At 40.1% G+C, this 24,027-nt stretch overlaps 1 protein-coding gene across 1 annotated transcript in view; it reads left to right on the top strand.

Annotated features, from left to right (window-relative positions):
• clybl (citrate lyase beta like) overlaps positions 1-23,297 on the top strand; it is a 53,740-nt gene extending 30,443 nt beyond the window's left edge. The window contains exons 3-8 of the mRNA XM_079464578.1: positions 10,000-10,188; positions 15,002-15,103; positions 15,782-15,875; positions 16,067-16,234; positions 21,250-21,374; positions 22,366-23,297. Coding sequence (XP_079320704.1) covers positions 10,000-10,188; positions 15,002-15,103; positions 15,782-15,875; positions 16,067-16,234; positions 21,250-21,374; positions 22,366-22,461 — 774 coding nt within the window. The 3' untranslated portion in view covers positions 22,462-23,297. The remainder of the gene's footprint in view (positions 1-9,999; positions 10,189-15,001; positions 15,104-15,781; positions 15,876-16,066; positions 16,235-21,249; positions 21,375-22,365) is intronic.
• Positions 23,298-24,027: the final 730 nt, after the last annotated feature.

The following is a 24,027-nucleotide window of genomic DNA, read 5'->3' as shown; positions in this document are numbered from 1 at the left end:
ATCTAAGAGGGGGAAAATAACATTAGAGAAGGTCTTTGGTCCCTCTCTAGGCTGAACGTTTTTTCTTTCCTAGCTCATGTCCCTGTCCGGACTGTTAAAATTAACGCTGCTTGTTACATCCAAGAAAAAAATGCTTATAACTCATTCTAGAAAATAACATTGTACTTTGCAAGGGGCCTAAAATATCATCCCGTTGCTCTTCAGCTTTTTGATGGCATAAATCTTTTAGGGCCGCAAGCGCTTTTCGTACGAGACACAGTCAATTTGAAAGACCATATGTTAGTTTTAAAGAGCCTGGCATAGAACGGGGAAAGCTGCGATCCATTATTTATTTGCTCGCGCGCAACTGCGTAATGTAAAAATGAGTTATTAACTCAATAATAAAACGCTTCGCTCCTCACCACTCGCTCTTTCACTTCCCACACGCTCAGCTGTTTTTCCCATTCCGGCAATTGAAAATCCACGGGGGTTTATGTATACCTATAGATAGGTGTTTTATTTTCTGTGCTACTAAACGGAACTCTTCCTGCAGCTCAGTAACATTTGCGTGGGCCTGTGCGGATGAGGGAGTGGGAAAACATCACACGTATGCACACGCACTGGTTCTGAAAATAACTTCTCTGATTAAGAGTTATTTACGTGAGGCGCTGATGTAACCAACAGGTTTACGAAATATTTCAGTACATTTTGATGCCTCATTATTTGAAAGGCTGATATCATTTGGAATATATTATTGCTATAAAATGATATGTATAAAGCGTTTTGTGACCTTAGGGGCACTTTTCATTTAGTTGAGAGCGGACGGAAGTGGCCCCAGGAGTTGTGGTCTATGTAGAGCTTTCCAAATTGGTCACCAAATTGGTCAACTTCGAAAGCAGTAGGTAGGCTTTAAGCAGTAAAGCAGCTCAATGGATTTTGGAACAAAGCTAATTTGTCCTTTCGAACTGTTATTGCCACTATTTTGTAAAGCACTGTTATAATAAGGAACACCCTTTAAAGGGATAAATAACCCAAAAAATGAAGAGTTCACTCATTCTCATGTCATTCTAAACCTGTATGACTTATTTTCTTCTGCAGAACACATAGGAAGATATTTTGAAGAATGTTGGTAATCAAACAACATTGCCTTTGGCCCCCATTGTTGACACAAAATCACTGTAAAATATTCATTTGTATTCCACAAAGGAAAGAGTCATATAAACCAGTGGAAAAAGAGACCTTTTTTTCATTTTCATTTTTCACATATACAGTTTTTAGGTAGACTTATGTGTTTAAGAAAAAACTTGTTAATCTGTGAACTAGTAGTGAAAATATTGTTTTTTATTTGCAGAAAATCCAAACTGGACAAACTGGTCAAAATAACAAAAAAGATGCTATGTTTGCAGAGCTTGAATCTTGCCGAAAACAAGTGCATATTCATTGCAAAACTAGTATTGTGTTTTTTTTAAATGTGTATTTTAAAAACTGTTGTTTTTGTCTGCATTCTCTCAGTGACTTTTTATTTCTGTTGAAATTCAACTAAATCTGGACTGGAATTGCCACAGTGGTCTCTTAATTTTTACCATGGCTGTATATGTTTAAAATGACATGAAGGTGAATGATTGATGACAGAATTGTTATTTTTGCCTAAACCATCATTTTAAAAGTAATTGAATCACTGAATGTCTTTTTGGTCAAAATACTACTTGTAATTCAAAAAGGTTTTTTGTATTTTTGTCTGCATGAGGTAATTCAAAAAGGTTTTTTGTATTTTTGTCTGCATGAGGTTACTCAACAAAGCAAAAGAGTTTTTGGTTTGTATAGTTTCCCAATTTTAATCCTGTGCCAGTCGCCAGCCCCGCCCCGCCACCTGAATGCCACATGACAGACAGTTCAGGCTGCCCGCCCGGTGACTGCTAACTGCCAGTCTGGCTACGTACTCAACTGGCACACACATATTATTTAAAAACATCACTCCTTACCGATAAGGAGGTGTGGGAAGTCCACTTTCTCTCCCTTGGGCAGGGCTGATGGCTACACCTGTCTTTTTCTCGCTCCGGGGGCGAGTTTGTTTATTTCTGTGTTTTGTGGCATAGATGCCCTATAGACTGCGACTCAGTTTGGGGCATTCCACCCGGTGGCTCTCCCCCTCTCTCCTTCCCTGCCCGCCTCCCCCTTCTCTCTGCGGCAGTCTCGCTCCGTACTGCACCCCCCAGCTCCAATCCCTGGAAGTTTGGAACTAATGAACTGACTGCTGAGCTGCCGCCACGGAGCTTGGTCCCAAACTATACTGTACTTCACACTCGATTTATTCTCCAGATGGCAAGACTACGCAGCCCTGCCGGGGGGGGGGGCACCTCTTCCACTGAAGTGTGAAAGTGGACGGATGTTGTTTTCGGTTCCTCTGTGATCAGCTCCGAGCTCCCTGAAGCCACCCGGCAACGTATGTAGAGAATAAATCCCCCTGCTAACGCGAGCTGTGATGGCTGTCTGTACGCCGTGTGTGTGTGTGTGTGTGTGCGTGTGTGTGTGCCCTTGTTGGTTTTTTGAGGTGTAGTGTCACTGACATCAGACTCCGTGTCATCTGATGCACTCATCTGCGGGTGGTGACTGCTGATGCTTGGAATCATGACAGTTATCCCTGCACTCTTTTTTTTCTACTTCTTGCTCCCTCTGATTTGTCTCTCTCTTGTTCTTACTGTCTCACCTTCGTCTTACAACTTGCATCTTTACTTAGAGCAGGTGCTAAGATATCTTGCTAAGCAACAGGTCTGCTGGTTCGGCCTGGACTGATGGAAGATATGCTTGGTCCTTCTCAGGGCTCAGGTTTTCTTTAGGGATTTGCAACATTGCATGTTTCTACAATTATTTATTTGATGGATGTTTGATCAAGTATTTAGCTTACAAACATCTCTCTTATGGCCAGATATCAATTTCTTTTTAAGTTTTCTTACCAGTCTTCAAGTAGTTTCTCAAGCACAAGAAGAAGCGCATTAAGTTAATAAAATACGTTGATTCTCAGACATTAAAATGTTATTACTGTTTCTATCACCTTGTTGACAGCAGGCTGTTGATGTTCTGTTTATATTTGGTGTTCTTTGTCAGCCCTGGTGGTGGGAGTAGATCAAATTATATGAGAAAAAGTAGCACAGCTTTTATTTTCACATTTGCAATCTGCAGTACATACGTCAGTGTGTCTCGCAGTGGACGGCTCCATACCTGCACCCCGGTGTGCTGCTTGAGAACCTTTTTGTTGTCTTTTGCTTATATATGCCTTCACAAGTACTGTACTCATCTTCTGTTTGTCAGGACCGGCTCAGTAAAACACTATTATAGTCTTGGATTTCAGTTGAGCTTATTTGAAAGTGTAATACTTTGGCTTCCTGTCAACATTTCCAACTTACCATAATTTATGCAACCAACTGTTATCTGATATAGAAGTCCAAAATCCAATGTCGCTATTTTGAAGACATCTCGGATTTCTTCCACCACACTCTCACTGGGGCGGTTCAAAGAGGGAATGCCACAATGGATCGCAGCAGCGTAGTGATGTGTAGATGTGTGCGAGTCCATGTGACAAATACTGCAAAATCAGATTTGGCCTTTTCAATTTGCAATCTTCCCGGTACTCACGGGTACCAAAGGACTGGAAGCTAAAAGACTGTGTTTTAAAGAAATAGTGCAACATCAAAATAAAAGTTTTGGCATATGTTTTTCCAAACCTGCTTCTTTTGACTATATCAATAACATATTTAAAAAAATAAATCACATTTGCAAATAATTAAATATCTAAAATCTAACTGTACCTTAGGTAAAGGTTTATTTAAAATTTTCAACTCCGTTATTATTGTATGTAGTGGACTTCTTATTTAAATCTGTAAAGTAGCTTACTCAGGGCAGTACTAAATAGAAAATGCTATTTGATTTTATTTTATTTAGTAATAAAATAAATAAAAAATTAAGTTTTTTACTTAAAAAATGAACTGAGAACTGTGCATATACATGCATAGTACATCATATTTTAAAGGACAGAGCATCTGGGACATTATGCTAAACGGCAGTACTGTTCCACAGATTTAAAAAATCACCCAGGTTCGAATGACATGAAGGTGATGACAGAGTTTTCATTATTGTAAATCTATTCTCTCCTTACTATTTCTTTACCAGGACCGAAACGGCACAGCACAGGAATGTTTCAGAGGAACACTTGGCGATCGACTGCCAAGAAATACAAACGGCGAGCTGAGGCTTTCACACAGAAAATGAATCCCCACCATTAGTGAATTTAAATTAGATTAGATTAGATTACATTAGTAGTCTTTAGAAGAGACCGCTTGCCAGTCAAGCTTGTTGTGTATGTAATACTTTTATCACAGAAGCTTTGTAGGTTAAGAGGGTCGATAAGGGGGGTTATCCCGATTGGAGCAGACAAAACATTTTGATAATTAAGCTGGGGTTATTGAGGTTTTATGATGTGTAATATCATGAATGCATTTAAGATGTGCTTAAGGTGAGGAGTTACAACAGTTTCACTCAGAACAAATAAATGCATGCATGCGAATCAGAATAAGAACACTTTTACAGAGATGATTCTGAAAGGTTAAAAACGACAAGGAATCTAATGTTTGCTTGATTTATGTAGTCTGAATAACACAACAATAAATCCAGAACGTCCATGAAAATAATTTCATATCACACAGAGAGTCTTTCATCCTAGAGTATTGTGTATTATATATTGCAATTGTTATTTTTCAGTGCAAAGGCAAGTGAAATCTGTGAGGTATGCTTAACATAGCTTGTTGAGTAAACTATGTAAAAACGTCTAACATGTAGTGCCTAAAATGGGCAAACATTGGTATAACATTGCTTTTTACCAACTAAAGACTCTATTTTTGCTGTTTAGTTAGATTATCGTAATCAGATAAGAATGTCCTATATACAGTTATTATTATTCTGGTTTGCTTGTGCTTCAAAGGCAAACGTTACATATGACGACTTTGGTTACAAAGCTCTGACCCTGGCAGCAGGTGTGAGAAACTCTAATGGCTTGAAAATTGAAAGTCAGTTACTGCTGACACTCCGTGGACCCCATGTACTCCATATAATGTCACTTTTTTAATAGATTACAGCCCATGCTTTTGTAAGTGTCCAGCAAATAATCTATTCTCTGGTGATTTCACTTCACTACAAGAAGAAGCACGATAAATTGAGGGTTGGTGTAAAGGGCCATTTTGTGTCCCATTACTTGTCCCATTGTGTGTCTTTAAAAGCCTTGAGGATAAAGGTGTTTACAAATTTATCCAGATTAATGTGTTGGTAGTTGTAATAAAACATGGACGGAACATAAAACCCCCCAAAAAGCTGTGCCTTGACAGAATGTGACATTTCCTAAAAAACACACCAAGATCTGTATTTTAACGTAGTCGTCTCAAGCTTTATTAGGCCTTTTTTTTCCTTCTGTTTTCAAAATTCTACCAAAATGGTGCCCGTCCACACTAAAATGACTGATCCATGTACTGCACATGAGTAAAACCCAAGACACGTCAGCATGTGTAATTTCTGTCGGGCGATTCTTTTCTTTCTGCATTATGTCACGACAATGTGGAGCAAAGACACAGTTTTTTAAACAGACAGACAATGAGGTAACTTAGAGATGAGTCTCCTTCAAAGCCCTTTAACACACACTATAAAGCTGCAAAAGCGAAACTCAACTCGTGCTCCGCTGCCAAACAATAACTGCGAGATTAAATATTCCGTCTTCTAAAATGCAATCTAAAGTATGCATGAACTGACATTAATGCTAGCAAAAAGGAGAGTAGCCGAAACAACGCGTCATCATTTTAAAGCCCCTCTGTTTCCTCATCCACACTACAACGCAAAACAAACAGCATTTTCAAATATATCCACTTCCGAGGGCTTTTTCGATGACAAAACAACGTCTCTGTGTCGACCAAATGCAAAAACCGAGATAAAAATATGCGTAAGTGTGGATAGGGTCTTAGTTGGGCCACCACACTGGTTTTGGGCATGGTTTTGACAAGTCCAGTTTCACTGTATATTGTAAGTGTACGATTAAGATTGTAAGATCACTGTAAGTCTAGATTGTTTAGCTTAAAGGTGAGTTTTGCTGACAGATGCTTTATCAAAAGTGCTGATCAAAAAATGGCACATCAACTAAGTAAGTAAAGTAGGTCTCCATGGATGGAGGCAGTTGTCCAATGTGGCTTCATTCTGGTGGGCCTGATGTCCCATCTGAAGGCTCCTTTACTGAAACCTTTCTATCATCCTTACACTGGGAGTCCAATGCAGTACGACATATCACTGTACGCCGAGTTTCAGAGAAAAACCTCCGTCTCCCATTATCAAATTTCAGCCGCCTGTTTTGATTGGCAAAGCCAGCCGACCACACAGTCGCGTAATATTCGAGACGCACAAGCAGCACTATGAAAAAGTAGCAGACCCTGGGTTGTTCTTTAACCTCACGTCGGGAGGAAAAGTGGTGGTTTTCAGTGGGTTGAGAGAATCTAACGTGGAGCCTAGGGGGACGGGGGTTTCCTCCCATGCGGAACTGGACAAATGCGGAATGAGGAGAGGATCAGATGTTGGATCTGTTAATCATTCAGCTGGAATAGAGCTCCAGATGCCTGGTGCGTCACCTGTCAGATTCTGTCCGTGGCACCTTTGTTTGCACATATTTCACGTTTAAAGAATGAGGGTCCCTTTCCGCCAGATACTGTAGTCACGGTTTGTTTTCACCAGTGTTGCAGGTGTCATGGTGAGTTGCAAAATGTCAGAAATTAAATAAAAGCAAATTGAATGGCTACTTGAGAATAACAGTCCACAGGTGGGGCTGTTTTCTGCTTTCAAATACATTTGCGTTTAAATATATGTGTCACCCAAAAATTGAAAGATTGTCTGATAGAAAATTGACAACAATGGATGCTAAAAATAATGGTAAATGATGACCAAATTTACATTACAATTTTTTATATAGTATGAATGTTTTAAAATTCTTTCTGCCTCTTTTTTTTAGCTTTTCTCCCTCCCTCACTCATTTCTGAGTTTAACTGTATAGGGAATCCATTATGCATTTCAGATGTTACATAAACCCGTTTTTCAACTGCTTTGATACAGACACTGAATTATCCGGGACTAGATCCATTTCTTGGCATACCACACAGCTGGAGACCAAATTCTCGACAAATCTGATGGATTTGGCCTTTTTTTTACTTGAAAGTCCATCCTTTGTTTGGAGTGTTTTGTGGACGTGCTGTCATGATACTGTGTCGAGCTTTAATGATGGAAAGAATCAAAGATCCCTCGAACCTGTGATTCTCCTGGACACTGTGGGATGCTGGGTGTTTGGGGGAAGGATCTTTTGAAGCAACTAGTTGGATGGGCTTCCAATAATGTAAAACATTTCAGCTTTCAAAGTATTTTATTCCAGCTCTGGGTGGCTGGGGCACCTCAGGAGCCGAGCTCTTCTCAAGAATGTTCTTTCTGTCAATTTACTTTGAGGGGGGATGAGTTAGCGCACCCATTCCACTGATCAAAATGTCTGGAATATGAGTTCAAAGAGATACACGTGATGATAAAAAGCACAGAATTGTGGGTTATGAATTTTGATAATGCGTTACACAATTCAATGTGGACCAATAGTTATTTTGATCTGATTGGTTTGTCTTCACTTTGGACCCGATGGAGTTGTTTTTTTGAACATCAAACATACATAAATGTGATGTCAGTTTGCGGTGGTTCTGCGGTATCTTCAACACCGGATCAGTGGATGAGATTGTAGCACTCAGCATTCATAAAGCTGTTCCATGGTACGGCTTCATAAATCCATCAACCCTCCTAAAAGTACTACTGTGATCACCAAATACATTATAGGCTTCAAGCGTACCCATGACTGCCTATTGAGAAGACTTTTTTTATCATTTGGCAATTAAACAACTCTTACCATATGTAAGTTTGAGGACCATTATGTTAGTTTTGGTATATGAGTGTCTAGATTGTGTGTTGGGTTTAATCCGTTTTGCTAGTATATTCCACACTTCAGATATCATGTAGACGTCTGACTTCACAGAACTTTGAACATTCTGTTTTTTTCTCGTAAAAATGACTGACAATGCTGTTGTTATTACCAGGTCGAATGACAAGGTTTTTATGGTCAAGACTAGACTAGAATAAAAGAGGGAGTCACAGATGTAGACTGACTTCAATCCCATTTATTACGTGGCCGTCATGGTCTGGGCTGAAGTTAAACACTGTTTGGGTGGAGATGACCCTGGCTGGGGCTCTTTTGTGGATGGTGTGAAGATGACCTAGGATAAGGAGTTCCTCATTCAAGTTGAATTAACCCCAAGGCCTCTCTTCTCCTCCTCTCTCTTTCGTGGTCTCTCTCATCCCTCCTCTGATCTAAGCTGACAAGTCCTGAGCTACCGTTTCCGCTTACCGCTTAACTGAGACCACATTTCCTTTGGACAGTGTCGTGTTCAGACCAATGGAAACCTCATTGTTCAGCCTTTTTCCCTCCCACCATCAGTTTTCTTGGGTTGCATCTGGTTTGAATCTCCTGGCGTGTGCTGCTGTGTCACAGTTAGGCCCTGGAACTTGGCATTTACTTTGATTCTGCCTTCCTCCACTTCCTTTGGTCATGTGTTTTGGGTGTTTGTGGGGAAGGCTAGTGTGCAGGGATTTTCACTTTATGGTCACTAGAGAGGTTGATCCCTCTCGCTAGGGTCTTTCTCTGTTCAGTAATCCCAGGCGCCAGCTACAACTTCCCCTGTAAATTCACATAATGTCTGCGCTTTCAACTTTTACCAGTGGCCTAACTGGTATTTCCGGGGTCACAGTTTTATTACAATATCTCATATTCGGCAAAATATTTATCATTAAGGTAATAGTTCAGCTAAAAATTTTAATTCTATCCTCATTTGCCTTCTATCATCATTCACCTCATTCTTTCTTTGGCAGAACACAAAAGAAGATATTTTGAAGAATGTTGGAAAGCAAACAACATTGGGGCCCTATTGACTTTTGTTATATGGACACGAAACCAATGCAAGTCCGTGAGTACCACCAGGGTTCAATTACCAGCATTCTACAAAATAAATTTTTTTTTTTTTTTTTGCAGAAGGAAGAAAGTCATACAGGTTTGAAATGACAGGGTGACAAAATTATGACAGAATTGTCCAGTAGTAAAAATGCATACAAACGCTTTCACTGGTATACACATTTGATTGTTTGTCAGATAAGAATACAATAAAAGAACATCACAAGAATATACAACAAACAATAAACGTAATAAATAAAAGAAAATAAGTGATAAGAATAACGTAAAGGTTGCTTGTTTATACTAGTGTATTAAACCAAAGTAGTTTGATTATATCGAGGCTCAGTTTTTTCTTGAAATTGTTTCTGGATGATGACATTTTATCTATACAAACGTTTGAGCTTCAAAGCCTCTGTCTTTGATTGAGAATTGACTGTGTAGGACAACAATGGTACGAGATGAGAGGTATCAGAAAGTCTAGTGTAATGTGAATAGATTTGCACACTAAGCACCACTTAAGGATTTTGGCGGTGATTGTAACGATAAATACAATTGCATGATTAAAGCATTTTGATTTTATATAGAGTCTAAATAGTGAGTTTAAACAATGGCTCAAATGAAGAAGTGAAGTTATTAGAAAATGTGGCCAAGCCTTTTCACCAAAAGAGTTTGACACTCTTTCATTTATCCATGCAGACCACCCACAAATCTGACTGTTTTTTACTGCGTTCTTACAGTTAGAAAGAATATATTTTCCATCCTGAATTGTCTGAATTATGTAACGCTGCAATTCAATGTTCTGTTGCAGGCACATTATGCTTTATTGCGTCATTGAATAGAGCATACCAGATGCAAGCTGGTCATTTCGGTGACCAGCTTGCATTACCATTCTCTAGTGTCAGTTCCGGAAAGGTTAGTGCTCTTGACACGATTGGACCTGAATGTTTATTTTGTGTGCCTGGCAGGACGCAGCCAGGAAAACCATCCCGAAGATGCTGGCAGAGCTGGATCTGGGGCGAACAGAGAAATGTGTCAGAGTCAACTCTGTGTCCAGCGGCCTGGCCGAAGCTGACCTGGATGTCATTCTCCAGGCGGAGGTGCTGCCCACGGCACTTATGCTGCCAAAGGTGGAGGACACGGCAGAGGTGCAGTGGGTGAGTGAATGTCAGGAACAGCGCACCAAAACTTTTATTCATCAGAGTCCTGCATGGAGGGCTTGTGTTTCCATATCAAATGTAGGATGATTACAGTTAGATTATAGTCAATGTTAATTATATACTGTAGTTAATGTTGCAATAATTATATTTTATCCCAAAAATTTAAAACCTCTTATGTGCTTTTGCTTTTTCCATCATTTGTAAAGAACACAGCAACCTCAGAACTCAAAGGGTAAGAGGAAACCACAGGTCTTTTCAAAGCAATAATAACAGTCTTTTCCATTACTCTGAAGACGGCCTGATGTCTCTAGTTCAGCCCAGAGAGAGATGGGCTGTATTTCTTGGCATCAGCTCAAGAAAGCCATGACATTTGAAATTGGCCTCAACAGACAGATGTCACCAAATACACTCTCTCAACCTCGGCCCCCGGAGACATACAAGGGCCACTTGAATAAACCTACTATACATTTGGTAACATTGAGGAATGATATGTAGGTTAGGGGGCAAAAAATATGAAACATCCCAGTTCACATACTGTTATCCCAAAAATAGATGAAATCCCTTTTTAAAATTCATGTTGTTGCATTAAAGGCGCTCTGTGTAATTGTTTGGAGGATCTGTTGACAGAAATGCGATAAACTATATAATTATGTTTTCAGAGGTATTAGATTCAATTTTTTATATGAAATGTATATACATTTCATATGAGATATTTACCTTACATCATGAAGCGTTATGTTTTTATTACCTTAGAATCTATCTACATACACCACGGTTCCCCTTGCACGGAATTCGCCATGATGTTTCTACACTAGCCGTAAACGGAAAAACTGCTCTACATAGCGTGTTTTTTTTAAATATGTTATCTCCTTCTGCCAAAAAAAACCCAACATCTTCGTCCTGTGTAATCCTCGAAAGGAAGGGGAGGGTTGGAGTGAGACGCTGGTTGCAATTCGCAACCTCGCCACTAGATGTCGCTAAATTTAATAAACTGGACCTTTAAGATAACAAAATCTTAGTGGTGTTTGATGCTGAAGTGATTACAGTACAGAATATATCAAGCAGTTGATCTTACGTTGAAGGTCTTTATTCAAGTGATATCAACACCTGTGTGTCTTTTAATAGGTGTTTAGGATTCTTGTGGACCTCTGTCCATCCATCAAAGCGGGGCGGCCTCGGGAGGCCCCGGCGGCACCCAGCATGGCCAATACACCAACCCCCAAATCCCTCCAGCCCATTTCCCCAATCAGCCAACCCAGCCCAAATCTGCAGTATTCAGCTGCTCGGCATGAGCACTGAAAGGGCCCTAAAGAAGCCACAATGTCTTAACTAGGTAGATGAAGGGAGGGAGGGACGGAGGTAGTGAGATGGAGGGGCCCCGGTCTGTTGCTCACAGTTAGTTTAGGCTCGAAGCAGGAAGTTTTTAACTAGTGGTTTTAATTAGTGCTAATATATTTCCTGGGCTGCTTTTTCCCTTTTTAATTGCAGACAGGTGGTCATATTTCTCTCTCCTGTTCTAGTTTGTTATGGTTTTGTGTCTGATTTTATTTCCTCCGAAAATATGAGACATCCCCTGTTGGCTTTCCTTTAAAACACTGTTGTTTTAGGCCTGCTGATATAAAAAAATATAATATGACAAACCACCCCCCCCTTTTTTTGTTTTCTTCAAATAAAATTGACCACAACATCAGCCTTTCCCTCCCCACATAGCCACTCAAAGATCAACACAACCTCCAGACAGATGTCACATTGGCTAACACACAGCAAGCAGTGTGTGCGTGTGTGTGTATGTTAAAAAAAGGTGCACACATATGTGGTGGGGGTTAGAACATGCTCTCCACATGCTTTGCACACGGCCGAGCCCGTAGCCACCACAGGATATGGTAGATTTTGAGCGGAGAGAAAGTCGTGTAGCAATGACCTGACATGGGCACGCTGCTTTGAAAGTGCCGTGAGACAAACATGAAAGGAGAGAGTGATTCTCTTCTATTTGCTTTATTTTGCTGCTTACAATTGTCATGGTTTAACAAAATCCCCTGTCTGTTATTTTAGTGTTGCTACAGAAAATCTGTAGTTTTTTACTGAAATTACTGAAAATGATTTAAAGGAAATAGCTGTCATTTTCAGATGTTAAAATGGTTTGTTTTATCCCAGTTTGATGTGCAGGTGTAAATAAGCCATTCTGAAGAGTGTAAATGCAGTGATTTAGGTTTGTTCGGCCCATCATAGCTACATCGACTCAACCAAGGGTGTGAGTTTGAGGCGGAAGCCATTGTTTGTTCAACCAATGCCAGTTGGATGCAGAGTTTGGGGAACCTGTTCAATTTTAGTTTAATTCTGTTGAGGTTTGGGAAGGACATTTCTATTTTATTATATAAAAAAAATGTCCTAGTTGATTCTGGCCTTTTTGAAAAACAATCCAATATGAATTTATTATTATTTTCCAATATATATTTTTGCAGAACACACACTTAGAATTGGTACATTGTATATCGAGGCATTTTTAAAAATGCATTCTTTAAATCCACATTATTGCAGTTTAGCAAAAAAAATGTTTTTAAAAATTGAAATTAACAAAGATTCTTTTTTTTTAATACAGTGGTTTTGTTACATGACGAAGAAAATAATTCGCAGCATTTTTCTTTGGATGCCAGAAAATAATTACCTGCTATCAAGTGCTATTGTGTAGCATTAAATATCTCTCTTTCCCCATCTTTTGTGCGCGTGTGTTGTGTCTGTGATAGGCAGTCAGCGAGGACCTAATCCAATGCACAACACAAAGTCGTAACACTACAAGCCTGATTATCTCTCTCTCTCCTCCTCCTCTTCTTCTCTTCTCTGCAGCCGACCCTAAATCCCTCTGTTGTTTATTTTCTTCCCTTTTTTTCACGTAGATGAGCGAAGGAACCTCCAGACTGATTTGTTGCTAAAAGATGGACTTACTTGTTTCCTTTTGTGTAAAAATCTTCTGCTCTCCCTTTCTGTCTTCTCTCCCTACTTATTTGACTGACAAGGCTTATTGGACTATAACAGGCGTAACTCTCCCCCCCTCCTCCTTTTGTCTGCAGACAATTCTCCCACAGATTCAGAGCCGTGAGCATTCTTTGGTCGCCACACTACCGAGTCCTGAAAAGAACCAGCTCGAGTCCCGTCCCTCCCCGTCCGCTCCTAATTCTCTTCTCCCCCACACGGTGAAATGAGCACTTCAGCAGGCCGGAAACATTTAATCTGGCCCTCTTTTGAAGAGAATTAATTGAAACTTATCCACTTGCCGCCTTTTTCGCTCTAGCAGCTCCCTCGCGCCGAAATCCCTTCGTCGTTCCCATCCGTACAGTGGCACTTGTTGTTGAGAAGTGTGGGTTTTAGAGGGCTGAACGAGGACTGAAGGAGCCTGGCCTCTATAGCCCTATTGACGACCGGAAAAGCCCTCTTATCTTGACACCTGAGAGCGGTATTACAGTTTAAGCGACTACGGTTCAATGCCGAAATCCCAGGGGCTGTGTAAATATTGAAAGGGGCCATTCGGTCCCGATACTTCAGCGCAATAAAAGCACACCTGTAATTTGTTGTCACTCGCCGATGTCCGTCCGACACGGCAGGCGCGTGTCGGGATTGTTTAGGGCGGAGTTTTTTTTTATTGTGGGCTAGATAAATGCTTCGTTTTGCCGCAGAGCGGCTATTATTTCGTGCGAAAATACGGGGCCTTTGGAGAGGGCAGTGTAGCGTCTGATAAAAGAGATGGTGAGGAAATGGAAGGGCCACTAAACAAGCCAATCCCTCTCCCTCCCTTTTTGCGTTCGAGGTGAATATTATGCTAAGCCTTTGGCGTTTTTATGTTGCCATAGCAGCGTTACCCCTGCAGGGTTGTGACCTCAGATGATTACAGTACAAAGCTTATTGGGTCTTGAAAACCCCTTTGAAGATGAAAAGTCTTTGATGGTTTATATTTATGCAAATCTCTCAGATATGATTTATCCTACTGAGATTGAATGGGGAGATGATTAAAATTCCCCCATTAGAAAAAAATCCCTCAATGAAAGCATATTCTTTGAGCTAATAAAACAAGTGTGTGTGGGATATTTTTGCCTTTATTTGAAAAACTAGCCTTGACGTACCTGAGGTTATTTTAATCTGCCGTCCCCGACGTGTGAAAGAGAGACGAATGGGGAACAGGGAATTACACTTTTCTGCTTTGAGTTTTTTCCCCTTCCACCCCCCTCCCTTTTTTGGTACAGGCTTTAAAAGAAAATATCTGACAGAGGGAGCTTTTGTGTGTTTCCAGATGATAGATTTTGGAATTTGGGCAACCCCACTGGCAGTCCACAGCTAGCTGTGAACTGGTCTGTTGGAAAAAATCTGAACGCTTTGGTCTTCAAAGAATCAAACTTCATTTTAAAGCCTTCTTAGGTGAGCTCAAATATGAGCGGGAAAATGAATAGAGCGGAGAAGTTCCGTATCACACGCCGCACGTCTTGCGAGTCTTTCCACCGGGGGAAGCAGAGGCTCGGCATTAAACCAAAATGAAATGCACTCCCAGACTACTCAAATCTCATCCCTTTCTCCTTTTCATATGCAGCTTTTCTTTGTAAATTCAGACAGGAACGTGTTGTATATCTCGAGGGCCCCGGTGAAACAGGAGTTGTCCAAAGACTTTGCGAAGAGTCTTTGAAGCAAAACATTTTTTTATTTCTGCTAAACCCAGAGTCAGAGGTTTTTATATTGAATTAGCTTTGGTTTTGCGTAATGTGTTGTCTGTTTGCAAGAGATTAAAGTGTTTTTGTATTATTTTGAGTGTGCGTGTCTTTTTCAGTTTGTTGACAGGTTTCAACAGTATTTAAAAGGCAGAGAGCTTAAGGAACCCATCCGCTTGGTCACCTTTGTGGAAACTGCAGTAGGTCTGCTAAATCTGAAGGTAAATAAAAACCCTGCAAACTTTATATACCATCACATGTTTAATATTTAATGTTTATATCCTTCAATTGTTTTATATATATTTTTATACATTTAAATGTCACTTTTCACATGACCTTCAAAAGTAAAATAATCAGAAAAGACAATATTTGTCCACTTACAATACACGCAGGTCCTTTTTCTTCTTTATTATTTTCTTTTCCGCTTTCCCCTCCCCCAAACCCTCTGTTGTGGTGGCTAGACAGTTTCACAGAGGCAAGACGGGGAAATATTGCAGAGTCACAGCGAGAAGTAAAATTAATTTGGATCCCAACAAAAGCATTCAGGAAATTCCATCTGCTCCACGCCTGACACGGTCACATCACATTCCAGACTTTCTTTCACCAGTCTTAGTTCTGGGGTTAGTTGCAGCTTTGGAGAGTCTTCACAGATTTCTAGACCATCCACGGAGACAGAGGCGCATCAGGCCGTTAATTGTGTGTGTGTGTGTTTTTCTTTATAATAACTGATCAGGTTCCATTTTGAAACACTATATGAAGAACAGAGGCATGGACGGCGATTAAGGGAGTTTGGGGGAAAATTAGAGCCGACTGACTGGGTGACTTGATTGAGTGCCAAAGCACCGACACACACACACACACACACACACAGAGGTTCTTATTTTCTCATTCTCTTAAAGGCAGTGTGTGAAGCACTTCGAGATTTGGGGCCAAAGGCAGGTTTTCATCTTGATGGCGTTGTCTTCGGTTCAGATGACTTCTGTGCCAGCATAGGTCTGTTATCTTTATCACACCATTTATCTTGTCTTTTTGTTCACAGTTTCTATTGCGGGACGATATCCCAAATGTTATTAGCTGATTACAATTCATGAATATAATGCAATTTTGTATTTATTTACAGTATATTAGATTAACCCATAGTTTTTATTTTTTTTTATGTATTTTTCCTGTGTTTCAACTAAAAGGAGCCACACGCACCAAAGACGCTAAAGAGCTCCTGTACGCACGGCAGAAAGTGGTGGTCACCACCAAAGCGTTCGGCCTCCAGGCGATTGATCTTGTTTACATCGACTATAAGGATGTGGAAGGACTGAGGCTTCAGGCCAGAGAAGGAGCTCTCATGGGCTTCACTGGTACTCTCACATTTCTTTTCACACAGGCTCTGCTTTACTGATCTTCCTTCCCAAAAATGGTTTTCACATGCGTTTGCAAAGCATGTTGGGATGGGCAAGGTCATACACTGGTTGATCTAGACGATGCCCACTGCCTTAGACAGATCATTGAGAGAACCTGTGATTGGCTCTGCTGTGGTTGACGTCATTAACTTTGGGTCTTAATGGAATATTTAGGGTTAAGTGATAATCGATTGCATGTCTGAGATGCTTGCGACCGAGCCACAATTTATAAACCTTTAATGGAAATATACATTTCTGAGCTAAATAATCATCTCTGTTCCAGTATCAAAAAGGCTGGTCTGGTCTAATTATTATCTAATTATTTTTGTGTTTTAAAATGTGTGGTTTTATTATGCTGCTCAATTTGTACTGGAGTTTATTTAAATGACCTGAACTTGGCATCTTGTGATATAGACATTTAGAGAGGTTGAGTGAAAGTTTACTATATTGGTTTGTCTGCATATATGCGTATGTGTTTCTTTATTTGTCTGTGTGTGTGTGTGTGTGTGTGTGTGTGTGTGTGTGTGTGTGTGTGTGTGTGTGTGTGTGTGTGTCCTGGTGAGCGAGTAACTGGCCACGGGAGGCCAGACACAGCCCTCCTCTGAGTCTCTGCTAATGAATATATAATTGCTGTTTGCAGAATGCACACTGTTCTCTCTGCACATCCCTGTGTACACTAAAACTGTCATTCCTGCCGAACAGATCCCTCCTCTGCTGAAGATCTCACTTACTTCATTATTATTATTTTTGTCATAATTCTATCACTAATTTCATTAAATATGCACGTTTTCTATTTAAAATAATTATTTAATAAATGCAATTCAGCAAGAATTAAAACATTTAACTTTTTAATGCAGAAAAAAATAAGGAACATTTATAAATTGCTGCAATAACAGCAAAACAACATACACAAATTGACAGTATTAAACCGTTTGTGGTGAAATACAGTTGGTAGTCTTACTAAATGTATTAATAATACTGTTAAATTATAATAAACAAGTCGAGGACCTGACAGGATAAGAAACATTTTGTTTAGTTAATTTTCTTGATCAATTTTCTTGTGGTTTTACTCTAGAAATTGTTTTTCTAACTATACTATTTGAATGTGTATTATTCATGGGAAGAACTTTTTATTATTATTTTGGGGTTTGTAGGGTTTCGGGAAATCTATCGGGTGTTTATTTGTATTTTCCGGGCAGCCATCCTGCGGCTGCCATGTTGCGGTCCATCAGTCGGGGCTGCATACAGCAGCCTGTCATTAGGCAGGTGGGGTCGGGTTTGATGACTCTCTTGTGCGAGTCTGAATCGGAGCAGCTCTCGGGTAGCATGCATTGAGCTCGTGTCACCCCGTTTGCCACTGCAAGTCTGAGTTCTCTGTTTGGAGAGGCCTGACGAAACACTGTTTATATTGTTACACCTTCAGTGTGAAGTGTGTGTGTATGTGGGTTTGTATGTAGGAAATAGGATATTGGAAACACAACCCTTAGGATGTTAAGCACGGTGGGGGTTTTTTTTGTTGATCTGATGCATCTTTCACTTCTTTTCACTTTTGTAAGAATTTATAAGAATTGTAGGTTTGGCTTAAACCACACTTTTACCTTCATTTAGATTTTGAAGGATTAAGATTTTTACAAACATTGCATGATGGACAAATAGTTTATTATTACATTTTATCTATAGATATTTTAAAATATACCCTTTAAAATTATTAATAGGGTAATACTACTTCTTTACAATCTAGTCTGCTACAAAACATGAGAGGTAAATTTACACGTACCAACATATATTTTCTCTTTTTGTATGTATGACTGCACATACTGTGTCTAAGCATTATTTCATTGCCCCTGAACTCCCCACCTGTGAATTGACCTTGAATCATGTTTAGACCTGTTTGTACCTTTAGGTGCATTATTGAGTACACGGATATGGTGTTGTGTAATGAATACGAATTATTGTATTAGATTGTATTAAGATCTGGTAAAATAGACAATAAAATGTTTAGGATTGAGGTGATAGGTATTTTTTTATATTATAAATAGTACGATTTTTTCAAGGATTGAATATTTAGATTCCTATTTATTTAAGGGCTCTATCAGTTCATGGCAATTGTTCTACAAAAATCTCATATTTTCATATTTGGCGAAAAAGTACCGTTTTTTGTGCTTGTCTTTTCGATAGATTGTGTCACTCTAAGCGCCCTTTTGAAAATCATCTTTCATGCGCACTCTGCTAAATGGTAGTGGGCCAACCAGACATACCCAAACCAGATGGCACCTTGTGATTGGCCTGCCACCGCACATCATTAATGCTCCCTAATGCCAATCGGCCAATGGCAGTGTGGCGTAAGGCCACACTACACCCACTTTGCTCGCTCTGTCACTAGCTGGCTCGGAACAGACTGCTCCTGAACAGGTGGCAGTCTGGGGAAGGGGGCATATTTTGTTGATGTGAGGGAACGACCCCCTGCCAGTCTTTTCTGGGATGGGCGTCACAAACATGGACCTTGAGCCTCAGCTTTAGGGTGTTGATCCAACAGGCCGTCTCCTCCAGAGCCGCGGAGGGACGGTACACACACACGCTGGTCCTCAGCCTCCACGATTCATCCGTCTGCGGCACTGTTGGCTCAATAAGAAAACACAGTCACCAAGCTGGTTTGGTTTATTTAGATTGAAGCTCATGCTTTAGCTGTCGTTGGTAAAGAGATGCATTTGCTTGGCGCCTCATTCACTCTCAGTTGCGTAGTGGGAGCATATTGCTGTGATGTATTTTGCCCTGACAATGTGTAAAAGCAGCAGTGACACTGGTGTATCGCAAGAGCGTGTTAACATGTGACTGACATTATGCTGCTTTATGTAACATTGTGTGCTGAATTATGTGGGAAGTGAAATGGATAACACATGGCAGAGGCTTGTTTCAGTAAGGTCAGCCGAGGTAAGACACGCAGATGGAGCTAATGGTTTTCTCATGTATTAAATTCTGAGGCGGGCAGCTAGCTACCTTACTGTATTTATTCTTTAGAGAAATATGACTGTGACTGATGTCATATCGCCAATGGAGTTTCATAGCCCAGAAGTTTGATCTGGGAACATGATTGCTGATTATCTTGGCGTAATACTGGACAGATGTTATTTTTGAGAATAAGGTTTTTGCTGCCTTGACCGTAATCCGTTTTAGCTTCTTAGTTGATGCTCCAAAATCGTGCAGAAGAGATTTGAAAATGGCCCTAGAAGAAATTTAACAATTGTAAGTTCTATTCAAAAACAGAGAAACTAGATGATCTAAAATACTCATGTGATAAATGAAACTGTGTTTTTAGTCATGACATGCAAACTATAGCTGTTTATAGTTCAAATTTTGGATAATTCATCTGCTCTAGTCCCCTTCAAAGGTTTAATCGGATGTTGAGGCATTAATGCACACAAAACTGAGCTCATGGTAAGTTTCAGTTGCCACTGTCCGTGACCTCTATATTTGTGTGTGTGTGTGTTAAAGTTACTGTGTGTGTACTCGATGACTCTCACACAGTCCTGTAATAAAAGCAGCGAGTGAAGTCTCACAGAGGGTTACTCAGATTGGAGTGTAACTAAGCGTGCAGTAAAGTTTCGGAGTTCAGCGGGGCACGAGACGAAAATCGGGATGACACCCATAATTTATAGCATCCTCTGTACCTGCTGTGTCACTTACAATTCACTCCTGGACATAGAGGACCCAATACCAACCATTGACCATCCTACTGAACCAAAGCTGTACATTAGAGTTTGGTTTGAAAATTAACACGTTTTTATTAGTTAGCTCTATTATTTTAGTTATTGTGGCTCAAATAAAAACAAACCAACTGCAGTTTGATTGTGAATAATTAGATTGCACAATAAAAAAACTTTTTAAAACCTATTTTGGAACCAAACTCTTAATTTTATGTTTTCACAGAATTCAATTACTGTCTGTAATAGTGTGTTAGTTAGTACTATATTGTTAAAGGTACAGTAAGTGATTTAAAACAATGTGTGAAAAACAGGCTAAAGTCTCAAAATCAAAGTTTAAGTTCACTATGATTTCAATGTTTGACATGGCATTATTCTGTCAATATTTTCACAGATTTTTTTACATTATATAGGATGCTTTTATGTAGTAAATAACGTTTTAATTTATTTATAATTTATCTGCTATGTTATAATTTATTAGTTTTAATATATTGATTTTAAAGTAGTGATTTCTGCATCTTTATAGCATGATTCGTTTCTATTGATATCTCTGTTGTTAGGTTTTAAATAACCCACACACAACCTGTGAGTCACACAATAGTAGTTGGTTACAGGGCTGTTGCTTGAATGACCCTTTACAGGGTCCAGAACAAAATCTTTATTGCTGCCCCCCTCCCTTGGGCCCAATAACTCTGCTATACTATAGAGAACTTTAGTGTTATCCATTGGTCACAGCCCGAGACCCATGTTAAACATCCCGGTTGTCCCCTGTCCCCAGTTACTTATTTTTAAGGTCTATAGATTTGGTCAAACACATTATGGTCTGAAATGACCTTAAATGGATAGTTCACCCAAAAAAGACAAATCTGTCATCGTTTAATCATTCTCTTGTATGACTTTTTTCTTCTACAGGGCACAAACGAAGATATTTTGAAGAAAGTTGGTAAGCGAACAGCGCTGGCACCCATTCACTTCTATTGTATAGACACAAAACCAATGCAAGTAAATGGGTGCCAGTTAACAACATTCTTCAAAATATCTTCTTTTGTGTTCTGCGAAGAAAGAAAGTCATACAGGTTTGAAATGACATGGCTTTAAGTAAATGATGAGATAATTATTTTTATTTTGGGGTATGAACTATCACTTAACGTTTAGTTCATTTTCAAAGATTGTGTTATCACTAATTTGACATCTAGTTTATGCATGATTAAAATGATCAAGTATTTGTGATGTTAATACAGATCAATGTATTCATTTCTCTTTGCCTTTTAGGAAAGCAAGTCATCCATCCCAATCAGATCAAGGCTGTTCATGAAGAATTTGCCCCCAGCCCAGAGAGAATCAAGTGGGCCACGGAACTGATCGCAGCATTCGAGGAGAATCAGAAGTTGGGGAAGGTAAACACTCGCTACTCCTTGAGCTTCCATACAGAGATCTGTACTATTTTCCAGCATGGCGTAACATCAAGACGTCTTCCACGACCCATGCTGTACCGTATCTTTTCAGCTTTCGTGGAAGGAAAGCAAATGAGGTGTTGAATAATATAGTCCCTAATTTAGTGCATCATTGAGTCCTGCGTTTTCTGCTCGGTAGGGCTGTGCGTGTCTGAGATGTGCTAGTAATGTACAATCTGCCAGTAATTCTTACGCTAAGGATGGCCTGGGGGGTGCGTCAGCATCGCTTTCCTCACTCAGCTCTTCGCTTGCAAGCCGGGATTCCGGGACGCAGTTGCTCAATTTATTTAAGTTTTCCCATAGTTTTGCTATGGCCTTTTCAATCTGCTTTAAGATTTGTTACAGAAAATGTATGCAAAATACGCACCTGAGGTTTTACTCATGGCATTTTTAGCAGTGCACCAACAGTAACAAACTTAAATTTAGGATACATGCATATATAGCTGTTGATGTTGTAATGCCAAAACATTCGCTGTTTATTAGGAAATGGGAAAAAAACACAGTTTAAAAATTTTTTGTTTTTAAAAACTATGTATTGGTTAGACATCTGCAAAACTCTGTGACATAAAGGGTGGCTAAAAATAATGATTTATGGCAAGAAAAATCACTAAATATGGAGATACAAGGTTTCAGAAGGACAGCAGGTTGTAGTTGTCTTTTCTTTGTTAAAGCTAACATTACTTTTTTGATTCATTGGAACATACTGTAATGATAATAACCATTTTAAAATGCTTCCTATATCATATTTATGATATTAGTGTATTCCTTATATATATGCAGTTGCCTGAGGGTCTCTAAAAACGCATATTTTTGTATGGCAATAAAGCTTTCTGCAAGCGTGTTTTATGTATGTATATATACAGTATATCCTTCTAAGACGGTATCTCAATATTTTTTATTTGATTCAACCAGTGCTCTATTCTTTTCTCGTCAGGGGGCCTTCACCTTTCATGGCAGTATGATTGACATGCCATCTCTGAAGCAAGCTCAAAACATTGTCACGTTGGCTTCGGCTGTTCACGGAAAGTGATGCAAACCCGAATTCCTCGGACCTCAAAATCTGCACCACGCTGGTCGTACCTTGCGCTTCACATCAACACCCTCGTGTACCTGTGCATTAACCAGCAGCAGAGAACTCTTTGGTTTCAAAGATCCTTTAAATTTGACTGTGTTGAATATTCATGTCTAATTGACCTAATGTAATTTATTATAATGTTGCATTACCATATTATGTGTTGATTTATTGTTTGTGTGTGCAGTGCCCAACCCCTGCATCTCTCTTGTGTTAGAGCACACTATTGTCCATGGCAAAGGTTGTGTGTGCCCATTGAAAGGGCAACCAAACAGAGCTGCCCTGAAGTAGAGCCTCCATTCAGCCTGAAGGCTGCTCCAGGGCCCTGCACTTCAAAGTCCTATTCGCCAAGAAGCCTCCATGAATTTACCAAAACCAGCAGAGAGAGAATAAATCAGTGGGCTCGCTCTAAATTGTAGGCCTTTGTTTCAGGGGACTCTCTCAAATAGAAGGCCTGAATGCATATGCGTTCTGGCTCTGGGTTGAGCCACTCAGTGGCACGCCACACGCTCGCCCGCTCACAAACACGTACACAAAGGGCTCTGCAGTTTGTCCTTTTCCCTCTATGTAAATATCAGCAGTTTATCCTGCTTTCTTTGGCGTTGTTATCCGGTCAGCAGGTCCCACCTCTCCATCCAGTTTGTGAATTGCCGCGAATGCGCCCGGGCGCTGAAAAGACATGCCGCCGTTGCCCATTTCATCAACGTTCCAAGCACACACTTTGTCAAGAATGGCTCTTTTCAAATAAAGCTCCAGGATGTCATTTCCAGTGAATGACCATCCTTTCTACCCTCGAGCATGTTGTTGTTTTTGTATGTCGCATTTGTCACAAATACATTGTAGAGTACACTCCGTTCCCACTTCTTGCTGCCGGTCTTGGGCTCCCACGGGCTGATGAGATCTTTGGCAGAAATTGCTGGGATGGATTTGTCTGGGATGGGGGTGGGGAGGAATGGTTGATGGTTTAGTTGGTCACTATGGTAATGAAGGCCTCTACATAAAGCGGTGATCAATAGTGTCTGTGGCGAGAGTCTCGGGTCGAGCTCTGCGCCAGCAGACAGAAAGATGGAAGGAGTTGCTGTGAGCATCCCAAAGGGCCGACAGTAAGCTGACGGCCTGGCACTCGGCCCATGCTTGTCTCCAGTACCCTCTCCCCCGTGCTCCTTGCCTTTACGCTCATTTATTTTTCATTTTCTTTGGAGTCTTCTTTTTGGACTCGTGTTGGACAAGCCCTTTCGCTCTCTTTAAGCAAGTCCTTAAGACTCCCAAGAGTTTGAGGCCGTACTATCAATAGGTCAATGCACATAGATTCTGAAAGATGTGAATGGCTGTAAGACTCATCCACAACCATTTTGTATTTAAAAACAGTTTTATATCTTTAAAAACGCCGTCCACATAGTAATGTAGGAACAGCGAGAATAAGAAATATCATACAAAAGCTTGGGTGATGCTGACCTCTGAATTTGTGATAGCCGTTTTTTTCATCCCGCAAACGTGTTTTTTCCATTACAGTTTTTACCCCTT

The sequence above is a fragment of the Barbatula barbatula genome (assembly GCF_947034865.1).
Source record: "Barbatula barbatula genome assembly, chromosome: 9".
NCBI lineage: Eukaryota > Metazoa > Chordata > Actinopteri > Cypriniformes > Nemacheilidae > Barbatula > Barbatula barbatula.
The sequence above is the reverse complement of the archived record's forward strand: the minus strand, read 5'-3'. Positions and strand labels throughout refer to the sequence as shown.